This window comes from Mus caroli, unplaced genomic scaffold, assembly GCF_978045245.1.
Source record: "Mus caroli unplaced genomic scaffold, Mus_caroli_1 scaffold_19, whole genome shotgun sequence".
Lineage (NCBI taxonomy): Eukaryota > Metazoa > Chordata > Mammalia > Rodentia > Muridae > Mus > Mus caroli.
In genome coordinates this window covers 41,946,771-41,971,414 of record NW_028227274.1, presented here as the reverse complement: position 1 = coordinate 41,971,414, position 24,644 = coordinate 41,946,771, and the positions used below count along the sequence as shown (strand labels likewise).

At 38.4% G+C, this 24,644-nt stretch overlaps 1 protein-coding gene across 1 annotated transcript in view; it reads right to left on the bottom strand.

Moving 5' to 3' along the window:
• Spink5 (serine peptidase inhibitor Kazal type 5) overlaps positions 1-24,644 on the bottom strand; it is a 59,901-nt gene that overhangs the window by 19,894 nt on the left and 15,363 nt on the right. The window contains exons 6-18 of the mRNA XM_085833502.1: positions 22,393-22,456; positions 21,278-21,405; positions 19,990-20,056; positions 17,324-17,451; positions 15,863-15,950; positions 14,287-14,414; positions 13,032-13,110; positions 11,521-11,648; positions 10,881-10,929; positions 7,092-7,219; positions 2,431-2,512; positions 1,342-1,469; positions 700-760 (exon numbers count right to left, since the gene is read on the bottom strand). Coding sequence (XP_085689628.1) covers positions 700-760; positions 1,342-1,469; positions 2,431-2,512; positions 7,092-7,219; positions 10,881-10,929; positions 11,521-11,648; positions 13,032-13,110; positions 14,287-14,414; positions 15,863-15,950; positions 17,324-17,451; positions 19,990-20,056; positions 21,278-21,405; positions 22,393-22,456 — 1,258 coding nt within the window. The remainder of the gene's footprint in view (positions 1-699; positions 761-1,341; positions 1,470-2,430; positions 2,513-7,091; positions 7,220-10,880; positions 10,930-11,520; positions 11,649-13,031; positions 13,111-14,286; positions 14,415-15,862; positions 15,951-17,323; positions 17,452-19,989; positions 20,057-21,277; positions 21,406-22,392; positions 22,457-24,644) is intronic.

The window sequence follows — 24,644 nt, the reverse complement described above, 5'->3', positions numbered from 1 at the left end:
AAAAATATTTCTTAGGGATGCTGAATTTTAAACATTCCTCCCTCAAAGCTGACAAACAGAAAAAGTAAAGCAAAAATGTTTAAGAAGAGTGCTTGGTTTGGGTTCAGAATCTCTACATTTAAATTCTATTCCTTCTTTGTAAGAACTTTGAAACATGGGTCCTAATACCACTAAAGCATCACTTTTACAATCAAGATACTCTTTCTCTCTAGACTTAAATTTTTACTATACATTCAGAGAATGAGGTAAATATGAAGCTGTGTACTATGATCAAAGTTTGGCCACCCACCTCCTGTGACCCTGATATTTGTGAATAAAGATCCAAGAGAATCTAGACAGCATTACACGTTTGTGATTTCACGACTGTTTTTTTATAGCTATAACTGCAGAGTTGGTAGTAGCGGTAGAGGTTGCATGTCCACAAAATGAAATAATATACTCTCTGGTTACTAAGACCAGGATTTGGTGGCTAGATAGTTACATAAAACTAAGGACACATGATTAACATTTTACGGAAACATACTACTTGGTAATCTAATTTAAATACACAATTAGAAAAAAAATGTCTTGTCAAACTCTGGACTATATAACACCACATTTCCTTCAAGCGAGGGCCTTCAATAATTCTTTGTGTGATGTTTACAGAAAATGGCAACACTTAACCTTTCCAGTGTATTTTGAGTATCCCAGGATAACTACCTTAACGTCTCTTTTAACCTTTGGTCTGAAACCAGCACCACTTTTCTTGGCTTCTTGCTGGCTGCAATAGAAGGATGGGCAAGAATTATTTCTAACACCAATGCATAGCATCTTAAACAGAAACATATCGGGTAGAATATCCTATTACTTTAGCGTCTCTACAAGCTTAGCTTGGTAATTGAAAGGTTAGTGAATATTCTCCTCTATGTTGCTGTTCTTTCTTTTAACATTGGTTAAAAATTAAAACATTAATGCCATTAAAACACAGCAAATACATCTGCCACTCTGTTTTGATGAATGGAGATTTATCTTTTTTTCACAGAAAACAACTAGAAAAATGCTTAGTATTGACAAGCTTCAACTCGTTATCATTGAATGACTCTACCTTTGTGTTAGTCATGACAGTGAGTTATTGACATAACTCTGGGGATATCTGGTATTAGCACATGATGCTACCATGGTGATAATTTAAACATCTTTCAGAACACTGAAGCAGTAGAAAGTACTGTCAGTGTGTGGCTTGATGATAAAATACCCCACCCCCAAACTCAGCACAAAGAAAGGCAGGCTTCATCATCAGTGTCCTGGAGTAAGCCACCTCTACATTTGACACAGAACAGTAATGGCGGCAGCTGTACTCACAAGAAGGCCCAACACATGGAACAGACATTTTTATACATCTTCCCATCCAGGCCCTGAATGGGGTTATTCCTTCTGGTGCAGCGGAGTGGCCCATTTCTGAGCTGGGTACGGTATTTACTACAGAGCTCCTGTCAAATGAAGAAGGATTTGAGAATCAGATCACTAAACACTGCAAAACTTCCCCCCACCCACCGTACTCCCTTTGAAAACTGTAATGGGTTGCAAGAAAATAGCACAAAGTGATGTCAGATATCAGCTTTAGCCACTACTCTGTGACAGGCTTAAGTAACACAGTATTTGGAACATAAGATTCCTGTTATTTTAACAATTAGAAAATATTCACCTTAAACATTATTTTAATATAGCAACCATAGGAGACAAAGGAATAATAGCTTAGTGTCTTAGATGATATAGGAGTTTGTGGTATGCAAAATAATAGCAAGTTTTGATCGCTAGCTCTCACATAAAATGATAAGCATATCTGTGTGTGCCTGTAACTCCAGTATTAGAGGAAGGGGGTAGGCCAATCCCCAGGATTTCCTGTCCAGCAAGCCTACCTAGCAGACAGAGAAAACTCCAGGGCAGCAAAAGACCCTGTCAGAGAGCAGTGGGCATGGAAGTGATAACTCTCCTACTCGGCCTCCACTTCCCTATACAGGAGATGCACAACCACACATAGATGTGAATGCAACACACACATGCATACACAGAGACAGAGAAAAAGATGGACAGACAGACAGACAGACATACAGACACACACACACACACACACACACACAGAGAGAGAGAGAGAGAGAGAGAGAGAGAGAGAGAGAGAGAGAGAGAGAACCACCACCACTACATACACAAAAGAAAGCTTCCAAATAAGGAAACACTGAAGGAAAGGAGAATAGGAAAGCCTGAAGTCCAGCTTGCAGAACATCACATCAGAAACTGAAATAAGGACCAATAAATGCAACAAGGAAGACAGACAATTTGTTAGACATGAGGATTCAAATATATGTTTCCACTTGGCAAAACCATTAAGGATGCTGAGGCTGGCCCGGAAGACTGAAGACTGTGTGTGGCCTGATGACCTGAAGTGGATACCTGTATAGCTTCTCTCTTCGCCTTTCCAGTCTCAACCTTCTCCATTTTATCACCTTTTTTCTTCTCTTCCTCTTCTAGTAGGCTGTAATAGAAGACAGAAACTAAGTTCAGCTCTCCCATTACTCAGATGTTTCCACACACAAAAAAAGAGACTGTCCTCCAACCAAATTTCAGAAGTCTCCTGGACACTGCATGAGGGAAATGGCTCAGTCAGTAAACTGTTTTTGTGCAATCCTGATGACATAAGATCAGTTCCTAGAAACCATGATGGAACAAGTGAAATAACTCCAGAAAGAAGTTGTCCTTTATAATCAACTTCTAAACGCTGACACCATTGCATACACTAGCAAGATTTTGCTGAAAGGACCCAAATATAGCTGTCTCTTGTGAGACGATGCTGGGGCCTAGCAAACACAGGAGTGGATGTTCACAGTCAGCTATTGGATGTATCACAGGGCTCCCAATGGAGAAGCTAGAGAAAGTACCCAAGGAGCTAAAGGGATCTGCAACCCTATTGTTGGAACAACATGATGTACTAACTAGAACCCCGGAGCTCTTGTCTCTAGCTGCATATGTATCGAAAGATGGCCTAGTCAGCCATTAATGGAAAGAGAGGCCCATTGGACCTGCAAACTTTATATGCCCCAATATAGGGGAATGCCAGGGCCAAAAGAATGGGAATGGGTGGGTAGGGAAGTGGGGGGCGCTATGGGGGACTTTTGGGATAGCATTGGAAACGTAATTGAGGAAAATATGTAATAAAAATATTAAAAAAAATAAATAAAAAAGTTAAAAAAAAAAAAAAGAAAAAAAAAACCAAAAAACAAAAAACAAAATTCCAAATCAATTCTTCAACGAATTAGAAAGTGCAATCTGCAAATTCATCTGGAATAACAAAAAACCTAGGATAGCAAAAACTCTTCTCAAGGATAAAAGAACCTCTGGTGGAATCACCATGCCGGACCTAAAGCTCTACTACAGAGCAATTGTGATAAAAACTGCATGGTACTGGTATAGTGACAGACAAATAGACCAATGGAATAGAATTGAAGACCCAGAAATGAACCCACACACCTACGGTCACTTGATCTTCGACAAGGGAGCTAAAAACATCCAGTGGAAGAAAGACAGCATTTTCAACAAATGGTGCTGGCACAACTGGTTGTTAACATGTAGAAGAATGCGAATCGATCCATTCCTATCTCCTTGTACTAAGGTCAAGTCTAAGTGGATCAAGGAACTTCACATAAAACCAGAGACACTGAAACTTATAGAGGAGAAAGTGGGGAAAAGCCTTGAAGATATGGGCACAGGGGAAAAATTCCTGAATAGAACAGTAATGGCTTGTGCTGTAAGATCGAGAATTGACAAGTGGGACCTCATGAAACTACAAAGCTTCTGCAAGGCTAAAGACACCATCAATAAGACAAAAAAACCACCAACAGATTGGGAAAGGATCTTCACCTATCCTAAATCAGATAAGGGACTAATATCCAATATATATAAAGAACTCAAGAAGGTGGACTCCAGAAAGTCAAATAACCCCATTAAAAATGGGGCTCAGAACTGAACAAAGAATTCTCACCTGAGGAATACCGAATGGCAGAGAAACACCTGAAAAAATGTTCAACATCCTTAATCATCAGGGAAATGCAAATCAAAACAACCCTGAGATTCCACCTCACACCAGTCAGAATGGCTAAGATCAAAAATTCAGGTGACAGCAGATGCTGGCGAGGATGTGGAGAAAGAGGAACACTCCTCCATTGTTGGTGGGATTGCAAGCTTGTACAACCACTCTGGAAATCAGTCTGGCGGTTCCTCAGAAAATTGGACATAGTACTACCGGAGGATCCAGCAATACCTCTCCTGGGCATATATCCAGAAGATGTCCCAACCGGTAAAAAGGACACATGCTCCACTATGTTCATAGCAGCCCTATTTATAATAGCCAGAAGCTGGAAAGAACCCAGATGTCCCTCAACAGAGGAATGGATACAGAAATTATGGTACATTTACACAATGGAGTACTACTCAGCTATTAAAAAGAATGAATTTATGAAATTCCTAGCCAAATGGATGGACCTGGAGGGCATCATCTTGAGTGAAGTAACACAATCACAAAAGAACTCACACAATATGTATTCACTGATAAGTGGATATTAGCCCAAAACTTAGGATACCCAAGATATAAGATACAATTTGCTAAACGCATGAAACTCAAGAAGAATGAAGACCAAAGTGTGGACACTGTGCACCTTCTTAGAATTGGGAACAAAACACCCAGGGAAGGAGTTACAGAGACAAAGTTCATAGCTGTGATGAAAGGATGGACCATTTAGAGACTGCCGTATCCAGGGATCCATCCCATAATCAGCTTCTAAACGCTGACACCATTGCATACACTAGCAAGATTTTGCTGAAAGGACCCAAATATAGCTGTCTCTTGTGAGACGATGCCGGGGCCTAGCAAACACAGGAGTGGATGTTCATAGTCAGCTATTGGATGTATCACAGGGCTCCCAATGGAGAAGCTAGAGAAAGTCCCCAAGGAGCTAAAGGGATCTGCAACCCTATTGTTGGAACAACATGATGTACTAACCAGAACCCCGGAGCTCTTGTCTCTAGCTGCATATGAATCGAAAGATGGCCTAGTCGGCCATCACTGGAAAGAGAGGCCCATTGGACTTGCAAACTTTATATGCCCCAATATAGGGGAATGCCAGGGCCAAAAGAATGGGAATGGGTGGGTAGGGAAGTGGGGGGCGCTATGGGGGACTTTTGGGATAGCATTGGAAATGTAATTGAGGAAAATATGTAATAAAAATATTAAAAATCAAAAAAAAAAAAAAGAAGTTGTCCTTTTTCTTTAGTTCGATATGTGCACTGTGGCATGCACACACACACACACACATACACACACACACATGAGAGAGAGAGAGAGAGAGAGAGAGAGAGAGAGAGAGAGAGAGAGAGAGAGAGAGAGAGAGAGAGGAGAGAGAGAGAGAGATGATGATGATGATTGATTGATTGATTGATTGATAATAAAAATAAATAAGTAAAAGTTTTCAGGAAAAATGATTTGTCCTAAGAGGTGTGATTATTTTGGACAATATGCAAAGAAAGCTGTTTTATTACATTTCTCAAAAAGTAATAACAAAGGCAAAAGCACACATTTTTATCAGTGTGTAAGACCTTCTGCTGATAATATTTTTTATTGGTCACTGGCTTCAATCTATAAAAAGCCATGATTATTTTGACTTCTTTCTTCCTAAATCATGACTGTTTCCCTCCCAGGGAGCTATGATATCATTAATGATAACAAGGAATGATAAGTCAGATACGGAGGCATCATAACATGAACAATCCTTCATTTTAAATAACAAATCAAATATTTTAAGATTTCATTATATTACAATTAAAATTTTAGTTGTAGCCATGACAGAATCCCAATAAGTTTCAACAGTGCACTTTATGATGTCTGTCACAAGCCAAATATTCTGTTTTGCTTTGTTTTGTTTTTTGTTTTGCTGTTGTTTTTAGACAATATCTTGCCATATAGCCTAGGCTGACCTCCAACTCATTATTTTTCTTCTCTAGCCTCCAGAGTGCTGAGATCCAAACGACAACCAATAAGTCTACCCCATTTCTTGCCATTTTCTACTGACATATAACATGTCAAAACTCATTATGAACATCCACTGTATCTGATGTTCCCCATCAATGAGAGCAAATTAGAAAAAACTATTTTTCATGAACCTTAGACCTTTCCTTAGTCTATTGAGCTACTTACTCTCAATCTCTCTTGCAAGGAATTATAGGCATATACTTAAGGATGGACTAATCTGGGAAGACTGAGATAATTAATAACTTTGTGTTTTACATAAATATACTTTGAAGATAAGGGGAGTAGAATGACACAGTACAAGAATTCTAGGTCCATAACTTGAATATAATCTTTCATCATTTATTTTGAGGTGACTTACTGGAGGAAATTAGTTTTATAATAAATTCGAAAAGGTAGCTCCTGAATCTTCCTGGGTTGGAACTACAACTGTAGTATACAAGTCGAAAAGGACACCTTCTATATGATCTCCTGTAAGAGAACTCTAGCAACAGGTTGACCTAAGCACTTGGCAAAATAAAGTTTTATAAAGCCTAAAGTAGCTTGACAGACCATTCAGACCTTGTCTCTTAAGGGCTTAATTCTCCACCATTTTGGGACTATTTGGGATAGTCCCAAAAGGTTATTTGACTTACTGGTCAGATGTTGTAATAATTCTGATATACCAGCTTCACCATTTCGCTACATATTTTTAAACTTATATCTGAATATATCCACAGAATCACAGACTAGCAGAGGTGAGAGAGATAAAAAAAAGCACCAGATCCAATTTGAGACTTGTTATTTTTCTTTGTTGTAAACTAAGACAGTCAAGTATTATAAACATTCAGTGCTGAATATAGCCACTTGACATAATTAGAAGATAGAAGAATAAGTGAATAGAAAAATATCATTTTATTATTATATATTGCTTAATATTATGTTCATCTGTTTTTAAGATTTTTCTAGTATACAATCCACGATGCACTTTGGAATCTCAATTCCAGGCAAGAATAATGGTATACGATTAGGTAGAGATATGAGGGTAGATACTCACAATACACTCGCACACATTGCACACTTGTTTGAATGTGTTTTTCCATCTGGCCCAACAACAGGGTCATTTTCTCTGGTGCACATGAGCATTCCATTTCTTGCTTGGCTCCGGAACTCACTGCACATTTCCTAGAAGATTAAAAAGAAAAAAAGAGAGATTGTGAAGCAGTTAAATGGATAGAACTAGAGAATATCATCTTGAAAAAGTTAACACTGGCCCAAAAGGATATCCATGGTATATACTCATTGATAAGTGGATATTGGCCAAAAGGTACAAGATACCCATGATACAATCCACAGACTGTAAGAAGTTTAACAAGAAGGAAGTTCCAATTGAGATGCTTCAATTCCACTCATTGGGCTGAGGTCAGAGGCCCCTATGGAAGAGTTAGGGGAAGGATTGAAGGAGCTGACAGGGATGGCAACAGTGTCAATTGACCTAGACATTTGGTAGCTCCCAGAGACTCAGCCACTCCCAAAATAGTCATGGGAGGCAGAGTAAGGGAGTGACCTTGGTGGGAGAAAAGAGGTGGAAGGGAAAAGGGAGCCAAGGTCAGGTATAGGGGGCAGGAGAGAAGCCCAGAGGGCCAGGGGAATGAGTGAAAATACGTAGCTGCTAGAGGTAGAGTACTGGGGGGGCGGGCTCTAGAAAGTCCCAGAAGTCTGGGAAGTAAGGAGCTCTCAGAACCCAGTGGGGATGACAGTAGTGGAAATACCCAACAGTGGAGAGATGGAACCTGAAAAGACCACTTTCAGTGGCCCCCAGTGGAGGGATGGGGTCACTAATCCAACTACAAATTTTTTGACTCAGAATTGTTCCTATCAAAAGAAATTCAGGGACAACAATGGAGCAGAGACTGAAGGAAAGCCCATCCAGTGACTGGCTCAACTTAGGATTTATCTTGTGGGCAGTCACCAAACCCTGACACTATTATGATGTTATGTTGAGCTTGCAGACAGGAGCCTAGCCTAGCTTTCCTCTGAGAGGTCTTACCAGAAGCTAACTGAGACAGATGCAGGTATTTACAGATAGCCATTGGGATGAGGTCAGAGGCTCCTATGGAAGAGTTAGGGGAAGGATTGAAGGAGCTGACAGGGATGGCAACAGTGTCAATTGACCTAGACTTTTGGGAGCTCCCAGAGACTCAGCCACCAATCAGAGAGCATACATGGGCTGGTCTGTGGCAGAGGACTGTCTTCTGTGGCCTCAGTGGGAGAGGAAGAACCTAATCCTGCAGAGATTTGACACCCCAGGAATGGAGAATGCCCTGGGTGGGGTGGGTGTGGGTGGATGGTGGAGCATCTTCTCAGAGGCATAAGGGAGTAAAGAACTCTGGGGGATGAAAAGCAGTTACTTCATTTCCTATATCTTTTCTTACTATGAGTAATAAATAATGTTCAATGATCCACAAAATCTTAAAGAACAATAATAATATCACAATAAATCACTAAGAACAAAATGCTTATCAACAGCTATGTTTATACTTATAAACTCAAGATAACTTTAACATTGGTGAGAGAAGCTTTTTTTTTGCAGTAGGCAAACATATTTGTCCCAAGTACCCACAATAAGAGACCGAATGTTCAGCCCTAAATGGAATATCTTCATCATTTAACTTCCTCCCTGCCACTGCTTTGGTGGTGACCAAAGAGGAGATGGGAAAAATTGTATGAACTCGCGAATGGTGAGGTCTACTGTGAAATGCTGTCTGCTGAATACACCATGGTCATCACATCCATAGACTCATAGCAGCCGTGGTTGCCTGCACAAGATCCAGCCAACCGAAAATTCTGTATAGTTGGACAAGGTTTTCTCTAGGCACTCCACCCTGATTAAGGAGAAGTCACTGACAGTGCACAGTTCCTGAGGGAGATATAATCATTCTTCTTTTATGACCTAGCCACTGGACATCTATTCCCATGAACAGTCCCCTACTCATGAATGTATGGGCAGCCCCAACTGCACTTAGTGGAGTATCAGAAAAATGAAAGACATGAAGCTGCTAGAAAGATGTGCTACACAACATACAAGGGGAGGGAGGGAAGGAGGGAAGGAGAGAGGGGGAGAAGGAGAGAGGGAGAGGGAGAGGGAAGAGGGAGAGGGAAAGGGAGAGGGAGAGGGCGAGGGAGAGGGAGAGGGAGAGGGAGGGAGAGAGGGAGAGGGAGAGGGAGAGGGAGAGGGAGAGGGAGAGGGAGAGGGGAGGGGGAGGGAGAGAGGGAGAGGGAGAGGGAGAGGGAGACTATGAATGGGTAAAATCATGTTTCATTGTATACTATAAGAAATTCTCAAGAATAAAGGGAAATTATATTTTTATAGAAGAAAAAGAGTTTGGCATTTATAGCAGTGTACCATCACTAAGGATGTTTATATTTGGGCTTTAGAATAAAGCAGAACACTGGTAGATACCAGTGGATATGCCTGTATTTTTGTTGTTCTGTGTGCTGCAGCATGGAAAACCTATGGAAGATCTCAGGGGAAGAAATCCAGGGAGCCTCAGGAACAAGCTTTTCCATAGGAACAGAAGTTACTGCCAAGCTATCTTTTGTGTTCAGTATTATGAGAAAGAAAAAAACAAGTCTGACAGCTGGAGATTTTGACATATCTGTAGGAGGGGATCTTCATCTCAGCACCGAGCATGTGGATGTGAACCAGAGCAACACAGTCAGAGAAGAGAAGAGTGTATCCAGAGTGACATGGCTTGATCTAATTAAATATAATGTAGAGCCAAATTTACAGACCTAAATTACTAATAAAATATATTTCCAGCCCGCATAGCAGTTATTTTTAAAATGAATAGTTGAAAGATAAACATTGAAACTATACAACTTTCCCCAAATAGTGATTAAGTTCATAATTCAGGGAAGTTAGAAATATATACTAGGTTAATTTTTAAGTGGCTATTGAGTGAAACTAGTCATATACATACAGACAAATTTGTCTTTCTATATAATAGAAAATATCCTCTATTGTATATTATAAAATTATAACTATAATATATGCATTTATATTATATAGTAAAATAGTATTAATAACTATATAATAAAATATATTTACATTACATGTAATATATCTTATATAATATATAATATATGATTATATATTAACAAATATATAAAATATATAATTACAATAGAGATTATGTAATATATTATAGAATATTATATAATTATATGATATATAATAAAATACTATTTTCTATTATATAGTAAAATTGAAAAATTAAGGAAGTAGTCAAAATAAATAATGACAATGGGGATCAAGATTGCTAGAACTTCCCCATGACTAATATGATAACATAAATATATACTATTGTAAGTTCTGATGATTAGAATTTTGCCCCATCTGCTTGATGTGCTTTAAAGGTGTAAACGATGTAAATTAATCCTAGTAGACATGTTATGTATAAACAATCTGTGCCTAACAAACTAACTCTATGAAATACAAATGCATGGAGAAAATTCTTACAGAAAGTGGATCCTTCGATATTTCAGTAAATGAGCATCAAAATTTGAACAATCATGAAATAAAATAAGAGCTCTCTCATACACACATACTCTTTCCCACTCCCTTCCACTAGCCATTGGTCTTACCTGTTTCTCAGGCTAGTCTTCGATTTCTGTGCTCAAATTAGCCTTATGAGAAGCTAAACTAGGATGTGCATTAACACAGCTCTGTTTTATTTCATCAAGCATGAAGTATAGAAATCAAACACTTGTGTTAGTGAGACAACTAGAACATCACGCCATTGTGGAGCCAAAAAGGTAGGGCATGAAGCACTGAGAAAATTACCTTTGCAGCTTCTCTTTTAACCTTTGCTCTTGCTTTGTCTTCTTGAATACTATGAGAAAAAAAGGGGATAGATTATGAAGAAACAAATATTATTGTCTTAGCAAAAAAGTCTTTATACTCATGAGCTCATCATTCAATGCTTTGACTCTTCCCCAGTGACCCCAAAGTCCTGTAACTCCAAGCTTGTCATTTGTTTTCTTTTTAGATAATGAATTAGAATGGCTCCCTTCTCTCAAGAATATGGTACAAAAGAGGAGCTTTTATACCCTTCAATTATACCCTTCACTCAGCATCTCCTCATCCACAGGGTTCACCTTCTCTCCATGTATAGGCAACCACTTTTCTGTTGCCTACTATAATTTGGATTATTTTGAAATTCCACATGCAAGTGACCTCATGTATTACTTCTTTCTGTGTTTCCCGACTAGTCTCTACTCTTTCTAGCATAATAGTAACAATCTGAAAGCTCTTCATTTGTTTTTGTTTGTCTTTAACAAGTTAAATGTGACATTCAAAGCTGAGAGATTCCTAGAAGAATATACATTGTTATCTCCATTTAAAGACAACCATCCCTGTATTTTCCAATGAGTTTCTAAACCTCAGCCCCTTCACAAGTCCAGAGGGTCCTTGCTGTACTCACAAGAAAGCCTGACACATGGAGCATGTGTTGCCATGGATTTTCCCATCAGGGCCCCTGATTGGGGCATTCTCTCGGGTGCAATATAGTTGTCCATTCTTCCTGGCCTTGCGATATCCATCACATAGCTTCTATATGGCCAAAGAGAAAGTTGGAGGTAATGACCACATGATTGGTCAGATCATGAAAGTCAATGAAATGTGGAAATTTATTTCTTAATAGGCTCTTTAGTTTTAGAATATGTAGTGGTTTACCCTAGAGTAATGCTAAACTTTGAAAGAAGCATTAAACACTATTATATTTTTAAACTGAAAGGAAGGTAAGAATATTTAAATAGGAAGATGATGATATTTAATACATTCTGTTTGCATACTGCAAAAAGAAGCTTCTATTAGTAATGTTAAAGTTGGCTTGAGTTTAAAAGTATAAACATAACTGATTTAGGCACGCATCATAGAAATCATAGGAAACTTTCAGGAGTTGGTTCTTGTCTTCCTTCCACCTTGTGCAGGCAAGTTCTGTTTTAGATTCTGCTGTGGCATCACAGAGTACTCCAGGATATCTGGTCAATGACCTTCAAGACAATTCTCCTGTCTCTCCATCCCATCTTGCTATAGGAGTATAAAAATAACAAAGGACCACATCCACCAATAATTTTTTTAAAGGTAGGTTCTGGTGACTGAACTGAAGGTGTCCAGTTTGGCACCCAGTACCTGTTATTGTGAGTCATCTCCACAGCTCAAAAGTGTGAGCATTAAGCAAGACAGATTTACACTGGTTGTTTTTATATTATCTTAGTGGTGGTATAAGGGAAAGGAAAGACTAGAGGGAAAAATAGGAGACTTTCAACATCAAAACAATAGGTGGTGATAAGACATGCAAGTCTCTGGAAATGAGTATTGCAATATTTTAGACTTAAAATTTATGTTTTCTGACTTGAGAGGGTCTAAGTAAATGAAAGCAGTTGTCATCAAGGCTGATGATCTGAGTTCAGGTCCTACAACCCACATGGTTGAAGGAAAAAAAATCAGCTCTTCCATGTTGTCTTCTGACTTTACCCTTTACATGTGTGTCTAGATACCTATGCACCTAAACATACACAGTCACACACATGTGTGCACCACACACACACACACACACACTCTCGTGTGTGCAGAAAGTAAATGCTAAACTTTCTTTTAAATCGTGCTTTTATAAATCTAGTTTTTACATAAATCAACTCAAATATTAAATTTCAAGAATCCATAACAAAGAGTGTACATGGACACTTTCTCTGGAACATGGTTTGCAAAGACTAAAATCTTCTTGAGTGTAAGAGTAAAACTCAAGAACTTCTATTCCATTAAGTTTTTTTTTTCACTTTCCATTGTTTGTCTTTTAACAGGAAGAATGAATCCGTTTCATACAATGCTCATTTCAATGTCATTCAAGACTGGAGGATCATGACTTTTTGCCAGGCTCTAGCAGATGTGTCCAGTTACAGTGACAAACAGTTAAGGGTGTATCCCACTCACTGCATATGTTTCTGACTCTTCAGACCCTCTTCTGTTTCTGTTTCCAGCTTCAGCCTTCTTTTCTTCAGCTTCTGTTTTGCTGAATAAATAAAATAAAATAAAATAAAATAAAATAAAATAAAATAAAATAAGGTAAAGTAAAGCAACGTACTAATTCTGATTTCTACACATTGCTCGTCCATCTCTTCTTCATTCCCAGCTTGGAATCACTGTGTAACAACTAAGGAAACTACTTCCAATAAGCTGCCACCCTATACCATCTTTAGACCTCTCACATCAAATGAAAGGTGCAGTAGTTCATCTGTAAACTTGCTTTCTATCATCCTTTTGCTTGTGGTGAGAAAATGGTAGCCAAAGAACTGTCAAACTGGAGTCATGGTGACCTCATACCTAGGTGATGATAAAACCTTAAGAAAACACACTGACACATGTTGATTGCCAGGGAGGATGAAAGGCAAAAGTGTTTTAATCAAGATCAGAGTTCAATGCCTCTGTCCATATCTCTGGCCTATATCATGTACCCTTTGCTTTAATTTACACTTAAATATACTGCTCATACATTGTCTGTATTTTCTAAAAGACAAAAGTGAGACAGATGTGTATAATCCAGTGATTCCATACACTGATTAAACCAAAAGAACCTGAATGTGCTTTGTAAGACAAAGTATATTGTATCTACAGTTAAATTGATGGTATTGTAAACATAAAGGATTATTAGTGAAAACAAAAGGTTAAATATTTTAATATTATAAATATAGTCAAATACTTATTTTGAGTTCACCAAAATAGTATGACTCATATTTTTCTAAATTGTAAAAGACAAGTAGTAACTCTAACTTTCTAAAAAAAAATTACAGCCTGTAAAGTAACAATTAAAGTAATTTTATAGGTGTTTGTGGTTCTGTACGGTATGTTTGTGGGCAACTTAATTCAGTTCAAGCCTAGTGCTGGGCCCTAACCATATTAGAGATGCCTATATGGTTCACACATGAGACTTCAAATATTTATACAGGTTCATTTCATAACAAGGCTCCAGAATTAAGAAATAGAAAGTCATAGCAAATAAGACATCTTAAAGCAGGTACCTTGAAGCTTCCACCCTTGGCTCTGTATTACAAGAGTTACTCCTGTAGCTTACTCAAGTGCTTTGCTTATTTTAAGTCAGTTTCACCAAGGAAGCTTCCCCAAGGAAGCTGGTCCTATAAGGCTATGTGTAAATTTCTTTTCTCTTGACACCTCCAATCTCCATACTCACAAGAAAGCCTGGCACATGGAACACAAGTTGCCATGTGTTTTTCCATCCAAACCACGAATAGGATCATTTTCTCTGGTACAGAACAGTGTTCCATTCCTTGCACGATCCTGGAATTCACTACATCGTTTCTGAACAAAGAAGGTATTTTAAGATTATGTCCTACATCTGTAATTCTCAGCATTGTATATCAATAAAACTGGGCAGGAGTAATCAAAGGTGAGAATCAATACTTTAAAGATTTAGCACTACTAAAAACGTTATAATTCTATCCTTGTAATGTTCATATGCAATAAATGAGTTCATATGTATACATATTCAACAAGTATATTCATAGATATCTAGATGGTTTAGTTTCCTTTGCTAGACATGGGGCAAGAATAAGCAATTGCCATATATGTTTAAGAGGTGAAGCTAACAAAGAAAAGAAGGATACAGAAAAGTCCAGTAATTTTTCATTAGTTCTATTCTGAGGATATAGTCAGGAAAATCATATGGCTAAAAAAATCCAGAAATTATCATTGTCATGGCCATGGAGGCAGTGACTAGCATAAAATCTTTAGAACTCTAATATTTCAATGAATGTGGCAGGGCAAGAATTATATGGGTAAAGTTAGGAAGGTTTTGAAAGTTGTTTTAAAAAAGGTGACCTTAAAACCCACCATGCAAACACTGATGGGCCTTTAGGTTTTATTCTTATAAAATGAAAGCACAAGAAATTTTTATAATCAGATCTTTGTCACTGACAACCAGGTCTGTGGAAGATTTCAGTGAATAGAGATTAAATGTAAAGAAATTAATTAGGTTATTAAAAGAGAATGAGGGTTTAAGGAAAGGAAAAAGGAAGGTAGGGAGAGATCCTGAGTAACAACTGAAAGAATAGTTCAAGTGCATTTAAATGAGAGTGTCAGAAAAATCACAGGGGTCAGATTAAGACGAACTGCCACTGATTAATGACCTTTTCCATTGCTGTGATAATGCACCAGGACCAAAAGCATCTTGGGGAACAAAGGATTTATTTTGGCTTGCAACTCTTAGGTCACATGCCACCACAGAAGGAAGTCAGGGCAGGGATTTGTGGCAGGAACTTGAAGGCAGATTCTGAAACAAAGCCCTGGAGGAGCACTGCTTACAATGGGCTTACTCAGACTACTTTCTCATGGTCCCAGGTACCACAAGCCCAAGGGTAGCACCATCTACAGAGAGCTGGGCCTCTTCACATCAACCCAGGAAAAAACCCATAGGCTTGCCTACAGCCAATTTAGTGGGGACATTTTCTCAATTGAGGTTCTCTGTTCCCAAATGCCTCTAAGTTGTATCAAATTGATTTAAAACTATCTAGCACAGATATATTTAAGAATGTGGAATTAATGTACTACTATGACCAAGTATTTTCTTCCAAATGGAAACAGAAATTTTAGCGTCATTAGCTTCATTCTAACTGTAGAACAATAGCTATACTCAAAATGTCACTGTTGGGGATAATATTAACCAGTATTGAAACTGCATTCTAAAGGGCTATACCTGCACACATCTCAGTGCATGAAGGTCACAGCTATATTGGTTAGCTGGTCCTCACCTGAATTTCCATTTTAGCTTTAGCCCTTTCTTCAGCATCTTTCTGGTTTTTCTCTGCTTTACCTTTTTCTTCTGTAAACTGCCTCATGCTGGAGAAAAAATAATGAAAAGATTATATTAAATCTTCATGTTGCACAATATTCATTAGTCATAGATGGACCATATGTTTTCCTGGTGCTTTTAAGGTTCCTCATATTTCTAATAAGGTCCTTTCATTTTGCATGCATATACCTACATGTGTACATATAAGTGCATGCTTATGTACATAAATATTTCTCTTAAGTATCTTCATTTTAAATCATACTTCTAAAAGGAGACATTGCAAACTCTAAATAGAAATAAGCTTTTTATCAGTCAATTATTTTAGTGTTAACTTTTCTTTACTGATTAGTTTTCATTATGTTTTGAAGTATGTAAGTAAGTATGTGTACACAGGTTCATGTGTTGCTTCACTGTTAGCTTTAAGCTTAAGAAAGGCAGCATCTTCATTCATGTACACTTTTATACACTCACTCTTCATTCAGTTAGTACCTACTTTTGGGGTCAACATTGGACTCAACCTGGTAGGACATTAGAAAACAAAACAACCCTATCCATTATTCTCTTAGTATTTGTAGCCTTGGAGACAACAGTAATAGTCAACTAGTGATCATAGAAATAATTATGTAATTGCCAATTGTGATGATGGCTATGGAAGACTATAATTTAGGATTATGAAGATTGATTTTCAACTAGGGTATAGGAGGCTTTATCCAAGGAGGACAGTCTTAATATACAGTCTACAAGAAGAGGGGAAGTTATCTGGCCAAAATCCAGAGATACATGCATTAGGACAACAGGTAGTAAAGCGTTTGTGGAATTCTCCTAAATGATATTGTTTACACTGGTAAGTCCAGAATTTTGGAGGCTAAGGTTGGAGGTTTATCACAAGTTTAAAAGTAGTCTGAGCTAGATAATAAGTTCCAGCCTAACCTCATCTCAAAAGAGCAAACAAACAGCAAGACACAAGTTCATATCTCAAAGCATCTGAGAATGTATTGAAGCCTGTCGGCTTTGTGTTGTGGGGGTCAGCCTTTTTCTGTGGCTTATATTGCCAGATAATAACATGAATGTAAAGAATCTTTGAAAATGTCCTATCAATACTGCCACAATGAGTTAATTAGTGAAGATAAAGTCTTTCCACACATCACTCTGTTTTACGACTACTTCATTAAAAGGTCACAAAGGCATAGGACTCACATGTGTTACTGAGAAGCCTGCCTTCTAATTGGAAAATGAATTTAGTTTGTACTCAGTTTAGTTTGTGACACAGACACAAAACATTGACTAGATGGGCTTATGAATTTAGGAGGACATAAGTCTGTTCAGATGCTTCATAGTGGCAAAACCCTCACTGACTACTGCTGCTACTCATCCATCATTTTGTGTCGCCGCCTTCTCAGTGAATTGAGGGGAAGCTCACAATATCTCAGCACAGAGGGCACACTTGTTCCCATGCATCTTGCCATCGGGGCCACGGATTGGGTCGCTTTCCCGGGTACAGAAGAGTCTTCCGCTCCTCACTTGGTTTTCAAATTCCTTGCAAAGTTCCTTTGGGGAAACCAAAACAAGAACAAGCAATTGCCTTTAACATCTGCTGGTCTTCAATTTTGGCATTTTTTTGAATAATCGATTTATAATCACAGAATGACACATCAGGGAATTATGGTAAACATAAACACTAATTGAGAATTATTCAAACACCAACTATTTGACCACATTACTCGGCACTCTAAAGACCTGTGTACTTTAATTGTTGAAGGACGAGAGCTGAGGACACAGTAAGGCGTTTCCTAAAACTAAAAGTAATTCGGGTTATTTTTCTAATACTGAGGGGTTGGGGTGGGGTCTTTCGTGATATCCCCACATAAACCCAAGAGAATGGAAACATTGGGCTTGTAGAAATAAGTGTTTTAATGCTACTTGAGATGGATCAATTTAACCTCATTTGCAAAGAGATAGGAGGAAGGTAGTTTACAGCTACTACGTGAGCTCTGCTTTTATTGACTAAGTCCATTTCTGACTCTGTAGGTGAAAACCTAGAGTGAATGTAGCTCCCTTTACCTTGACCTGTGTGAACTCTACTTATCTGGAATTTCTATTTAAAAAAATGATATTCAAAAGTGGAAGGGAGATTCGGTGCTAGGCTTCTTGATAATTTTGTTCTAGTCTTTCTGAATGCTAGTATTTGATATTGAATAAACTTTACACACACATACACATAGACACAGACACAGACACACACACACACACACAGAAGAGAGAGAGACACAGACACACTATAGACTTCAGGACCTCTATATGAACAAACCTGCAATATTTTACTTCAGCCTAGTCTATAAACATGACCATCAACTGTATGACTTTAATCTTTCCACATCTACCAAGATAGTGGAAGCAGCTGCAGGGGGAGAAGAGCAAGAGTCAGGAGACCTTGGTGACTGCACTGTGGCTCTACTCTGTGAGTGACTCACACAAAATCACAGGACCTTGATGTTAGCACCTGTACAGGGAGATTTTTCTAGATAAGCACTGTGGTTTGTATTTGAAGTTCATATTTCATTCCAAGATGCTTTTTCAAAAGAACCACTTATGCACTTCAATAAGAAGATACCAGTTTTGAAAGGAGGAATGGACATATCCTACACTTTCTGGGTAAAATACTTGGAATAAGGTGTAGAAAGGAGACACCTGACAATAACATGGCCATAAACAGCAATGCTCCATGATTTCCAGAACACCAACAATGATAATTTCAGTTTATAGCTTGTGATTCATCCAAGAGGATTCTGAAGAAGCACTTTTGTGAGCAACCCACTGACAGGTTAATTACAGGGCACACATTGAGCCATCACTGAGAAGCAGTCCTGCTTAGCCCTGTTGTGTCTAATGACCCTGGCCATCAAGAAGAAGAAGTAGGGTGCTTGACACTTGCTGGAAAACAGCCCTGGTTACATGGAATACATGAGAAATATGACAGGCTAGCCCAGGGTATCCCACTGATATATACAGACTCCACAAAATGCATTGTTTCTATCCTTGGTTGGTGTGGAACAGCCCCTGGGTATTTTGTTTCTTTATGGCTAAGCTCAAACTACTTAGTTTAGTTTGGAAATTTTGCTTCATTATATAGGATTGTTAAGAGAAAAGTCATCTCTAGATTACCAAAAAGTTGGTCTTTCTTTCCCATGGGAAAGCATCACCCTAAGTTCACAAACTGTGTGTCTGTATTAGTCTGAAAAAGCATTGAAGGTGAAAACACAATACAGAAAGAAGGTAAGATTGAGTCTTGTGTCTAATGTCCATATGACAAGAAATTTGGGGCCCAGAGAGATATTTTCCTCACTCTCAATACCCAGAGCACGATGAGATGAAGACCAAAATCCAGGTGTCTTTGTTTCCTCACAAAAGGCCAGTCATTTCAGCGAAGTCACTATTATCCATCTCTGTGCAATAAGGGTTTAATAACCCTAGTGCTTTAATAAGCCAAGGCTGCATTACTTACTTCAACACAAGAAAGAATTTTTTTTGTAATAAACTGAAATTTTATAACATCAGCTAAATATGACAAAACTTAATTTTAGGAGTACTTTTTAAGCTACCACTTCAATGTTTGAGATCTTCATTAAGAAACAAGAATTCTATTAAGAAGGGTCTTATTTAATAAAATAACCACATTTTAGAAATCGGGAATCACTCCAATTATATTAGCAGAATTTTAGAGTAAATCACCATTAGCTGCACTGCTTAAGAGACTATATTATTTGAAAAATTTCCTATCTAATTTATACTATGCCAAAAAGTTTTTAAAATGTATTCAAAGCAATCTGATTGCCCCAATGTGAGAGAGACAAGGCTAATAGCAATGGGCAGAGTGACCATTATATACCTTAGCTGCGAATGATGGTTTCAAAAGACCCTGATGATAGCTATATTAAGAATAATATATTTGAGGAACTTTAAGTAACATGAAGTGAATAGAGTAGTATGGTACAATGACATTATTGTGTTCCCTCAAAGGTGCAAGTGTAATTTTTATCCATGACTATAGTAAGTCCAATCACTACACTCTGGCAGTGATCCATTTACCTTCTCGGCATCTCTCCGAATTCTGCTCTCTCTGTTACGTGTGGCATTTTCTTTAGCTTCTTTTAAACTGTCAAGGAAACAGAATCCACATGCTCCAGTCATATTTGCAGTGTCCACCCTATTCTGAGCACTAAACACTTTCCTGTCCTTTACAACAGCCCTGTTGAAACTGATCCACTCTCAGGAGACAAGCACTTCCCTGTCTTGAATGTGAGAGACCAAGACATTGCCAAAGATAAGGAAGGGTGTGAACCTGACTCAACTGCCACTCAATTAGAAGCTTTGTTCTGTAGAGCCAGATGGGCGTGCCACCTCCAGTGACAAACAGAAGATTGTCAGGAAAATTCCCTCTAACAGGCATAACTAAGAGCCTTGAAACAATGGTGTGACAAGGGTGAAACCAAACTGAGCCTCTCAGGTATTGCCATACACACCCTCCGTGCAACTTTTTAAGCCATGCAGGACATTGGTTGGCCTTCCTGTCAAAGTAAGGTTATTCCTAAATGATAAATTGGCACTGAGGTTCTGAACACTATGGCTGATTCCATTGTAGCCTCATCCTGGTGTCTCAGGCTCATCCTGCAGGAAGCCAATTTGGAAACATTAGACTCTCATTTTCTATCAGGACATAAAATAATGAAAAGCTACAGAACGTTGAAGACTCATACCTTCTAGATAAAAATGTGCCATGCCGGGCACTCAGAAAAAAATGAAGCCAATAGTTCTTCCTTTAAATGACACTCATCTTTCATACTGAGTCCAGAGACTATATTATCTTTATTAATCCTCATTTTATTGTTATTTCTTTATACTACTATTTAAAATTCAGTGGCACTACTCAGGGAGGGTCACTAAAAATAAAGAAAGCATTGCATGTCAAGTGATCAGCTTGGATTATTCAGTGTTCAAGTGCTTTCCAAGTCTGTCTTTATTTTTTTTCAATTAGAATGTAAGTTATTAATACAGTACACCAAACAAAGTTTTAGTCAATTCTTCTTCTTCTTTAACTGCTCAAACCCATTTCCCCAAGTCTTAAACTATTATATAATAAAACATCAAGCATTTTTGAGGCATTATAATTTTTAAATGAAGTTTCAAATTTTTCTTTTAAAAATATTGTAGTAATGTGAAGGAAAAAGACAAGAAGCCCATTTTGTAGCTAGACCTATCTCACATTCATTATGAAGCCAAAAGTTCACATGCATCATGAGGAAGATATTGGCACTCTAGGGCTCTCAGGACAGGAAATCAGGGCCTCCTCATAAATGCATCCGGAGATGCTACTTACAAGAGCTCAGCACACATGGCACACCTATTGCCATGTGTCCTCCCATCAGGACCAAGGATTGGATCATTTTCCCGTGTACATCCAAGTCTTCCGTCTTGCACATAGGCTCGAAAATCACTGCACATATCCTAAAGAAGAGACCAACGAACATGGCACACAGCTACTGACTGAACGCTTCAACAAAGCTTTGAGGAAGTGTTGGTCATGCAGAAACAGCTTTGTGAGTCTGTGTAACTCATCTCTAAGTACAGAACTATTTACTTTCTCATGTACGTATTCAAGAAACAATTATGTTAGAACTCATGTGGCTCACTCTCCTTGCTCTCAACCTTGTCTCAATGTCATGGGTGATGTCAACAGATTCTTAAAACTATGTATACCAAACCATGGTAGAGGCTAGTGATAAAAGCATCAAACCACTGAAATTAGGATTGGTGCTCCACTGGATTATTAAGTGTGAGATTCATGGTGTTTCCTGTCTTTTCCTCACATCAAAAGCTCACAGAATCTTAGCTAGCAAGTAACAACTTAGTCTAAATCTCATTTCCTTAGCTCTTTGGCTTGAGGTTTCCTAACAGTGCGTTCCCAAGCTGAGGTTTCAACTCTAAGGCAGTGGTTGACCTCTAGTGCCCATTTACTTCTGAAGTGATCAGTTTAGTTTTCCATGTTTCTCTTTAATTAATAATTAATTAATTTTATTAATAATTAATATTATTAAGAGAGTCTACTGGTCTTATGACCAGAGTAAACTCGTATGGTTTTAAAAACTCGGATGCTTTTTTTCCCCATGTGAACAGAAGGATGCCGAATTTCAGTCAAGCAAGAATTACTCCTGAGCATCCCAAACTATGGTGGAGAAACACAGCTATGTTTGCCTTTACTCAGTGGCTCTCAATCCCTCCAGATGGTGGCATATCAGATATCCCACTTATCAGAGATTTACATTAGGATTCATAACAGAAGCAAACTTACAGCAATGAAGTAGCAAAAAAATAGTTTTATGGATGGGGTTGCCACAACTTGAGGAACTCTGTTACAGTGTCCCAGCATTAGGAAGGGTGAGAACCACTGCTGTACACTGATACCAGTGTCCCCACATTGGCACTTGTCCTTACCGTCTCTAGATGGCTGCTGCCACATTCACCTTCACTCTTTATGTCAACATGGTTCTGGCTTTTCCTGGAATCAAAAAGTTCATAGACACAGAGATTAGCATGGTAGAATTGCCCAGCTTGTCAACCCTCTCCCAGCATTCTGTTGATGAACCTGAAAACTGTTACACTTTAGTTTTTACTTGGCTTGTATAATGAAAGCCCCTGTTTATAATTTTAAACAATAACAAAGCAACGGAGTCATGTTTGGGGCTAAATTTCAGGCTTGCAGTAGATGCTGGCTACCTCTCCAAGACCTTAGTCGTTTGTAGCTGCTGCCATTGCTAGTTTTTGTAAAAAGTTCAACTTTAATGTACCTACTTTTCATTAAAAGATTCTTCTATGCTAACTTACATTTTATTGTTTGTAAAAAGTACATAGAGTCTTATTATTTACTTTGTTCAATCTAATAGAATTTAGAGAATATTCAAAACCATAAATGTAAATAATTTCTACTTTCTATAGAAGTAGTTTATAATTCAGCATATGTATAACAATAAAAACATAAAGCTCAGAATAAAACTAAGAATGGAAGAGTAATAGGAAAGAGATTTTCAGGATATCTAGGCTGACAAACAGTAATCTGGAATATTGTATGGAGTTTTGTAGAGGTCAGAGCAATGAGTCACCATAACACAATGAGTCATATGATATTCTAGGAAAAAATATCACATGGATCAGAGATTTAAAATTTAAACTACTAACCTTAGCTTATGATATAGTGTAGTTCAGTATGTTTAAAGTAGTATTGTAAAAATGCATGCCTTAGAAAACAGACAATGTTCTTTGTCTATTTGGTTTATTTATTTTAAAATCATATTGCATTATTTTATTTATTTATTATTTATATGTTATTTAGTGTGAGGGGTAGGAAGTGTGGGGTTTTGGCAAACCATGCAAGTGAAGGCCAGAGTATAACCTATTAAAGTTAATTTTCTCTTTCCACCATGTGGGTTTCAGGAAGAGAACTCGGGTTGTTAGGCCTGGTGGCCACCTCACTGGCCCTGGGGTTTCTATTTTTTTAATATTTATTCTTGGTGACGGTTCTTTGAAAGTACACTCATGAATTAACCAAAAAGGTAAGTTGCAATTCAGTTTATTCAGACCTGTGTTATAAGAAAGAACAAAACAAGGTCCAGTGAAGATCCTTGTACAATCCAGGCTGATGCCCTTTGAAGACTGACAGTGGAAGTCCCACACCTGACGAGAATTTAATACTCAGCTCATTGAACATGAAGAGATGGAGCTATTGTGACCTTGGAGCCTTTACCTCTACACTCTAGTCTCCTTATCACGAGGAAGTACTCTTCAGGCTATGGCAAAATATACCTGGATAGCAACCCAGCAACAAAACCTTTAACCTACAATCTCTCCTGCCTTAAAGGTGTGCTGGAGCAATGGTGGCACAGAACATGTGAGAGTGGACAACCAATGTCTTATTTAAATTGAGGCCCACTTCACAAGAGGAAGCCCATGTCCTACCCTGTCTGGATGTCCAGGAAGAAGAGACTGGTTAGCCCAGAGAACTAGGGTAGAAACAAACACAACTGGTCTAAAAATTTTTAATGAAACAATTTCTAATAATATTCTGTTATACTCTTAGATCCAGCAGCAGATGGAAACAGGCACAGAGATGCATGGCCTGAGTTTAAAAAGAATAAACTAGATGTCTCCATCTGGTCCCTCCCCTTGGAGACTGGGGAGCCTCACAGATCAGAAGGAAAGACTGAAGGAGTCAAAGGGGATGGAGGACACCAGGAGAACTAGTCCCACCAAGTCAACTAAGCGGGGGCTCCCATGGGCTCAGAGAAATTGAAAGCACAATGTTCAACACGGCCCTATACCAGGTCCTCTGTTGTGGTGTTAGCTTGAGGGTTTTGTGGGACTTCTGACAGTGGGAGTGGATATTTGCAGACTCTTGACTGCTCTTGAGATTTTTTTCCCTCTTATTGGGTTGCCTTGCAGAGCCTTGATATGAGGGCTTTTGCCTTGTCTCACTATATCTTGTTTTGTCCTGCTTGGCTGTCATCTCTTGGAGACCTGCTCTTTTCTGAAGAGGAAATGGAGGGGGAGTGAATCTGGAGAAGAGAGGAGGTTGGGAGGGCTACAAGAAGAGGGGAGAGAGAGAGAGAGAGAGAGAGAGAGAGAGAGAGAGAGAGAGAGAGAGAGAGAGAGAGAGAGAGAGAGACTGTGGTTGGGATATATTGTATGAGAGA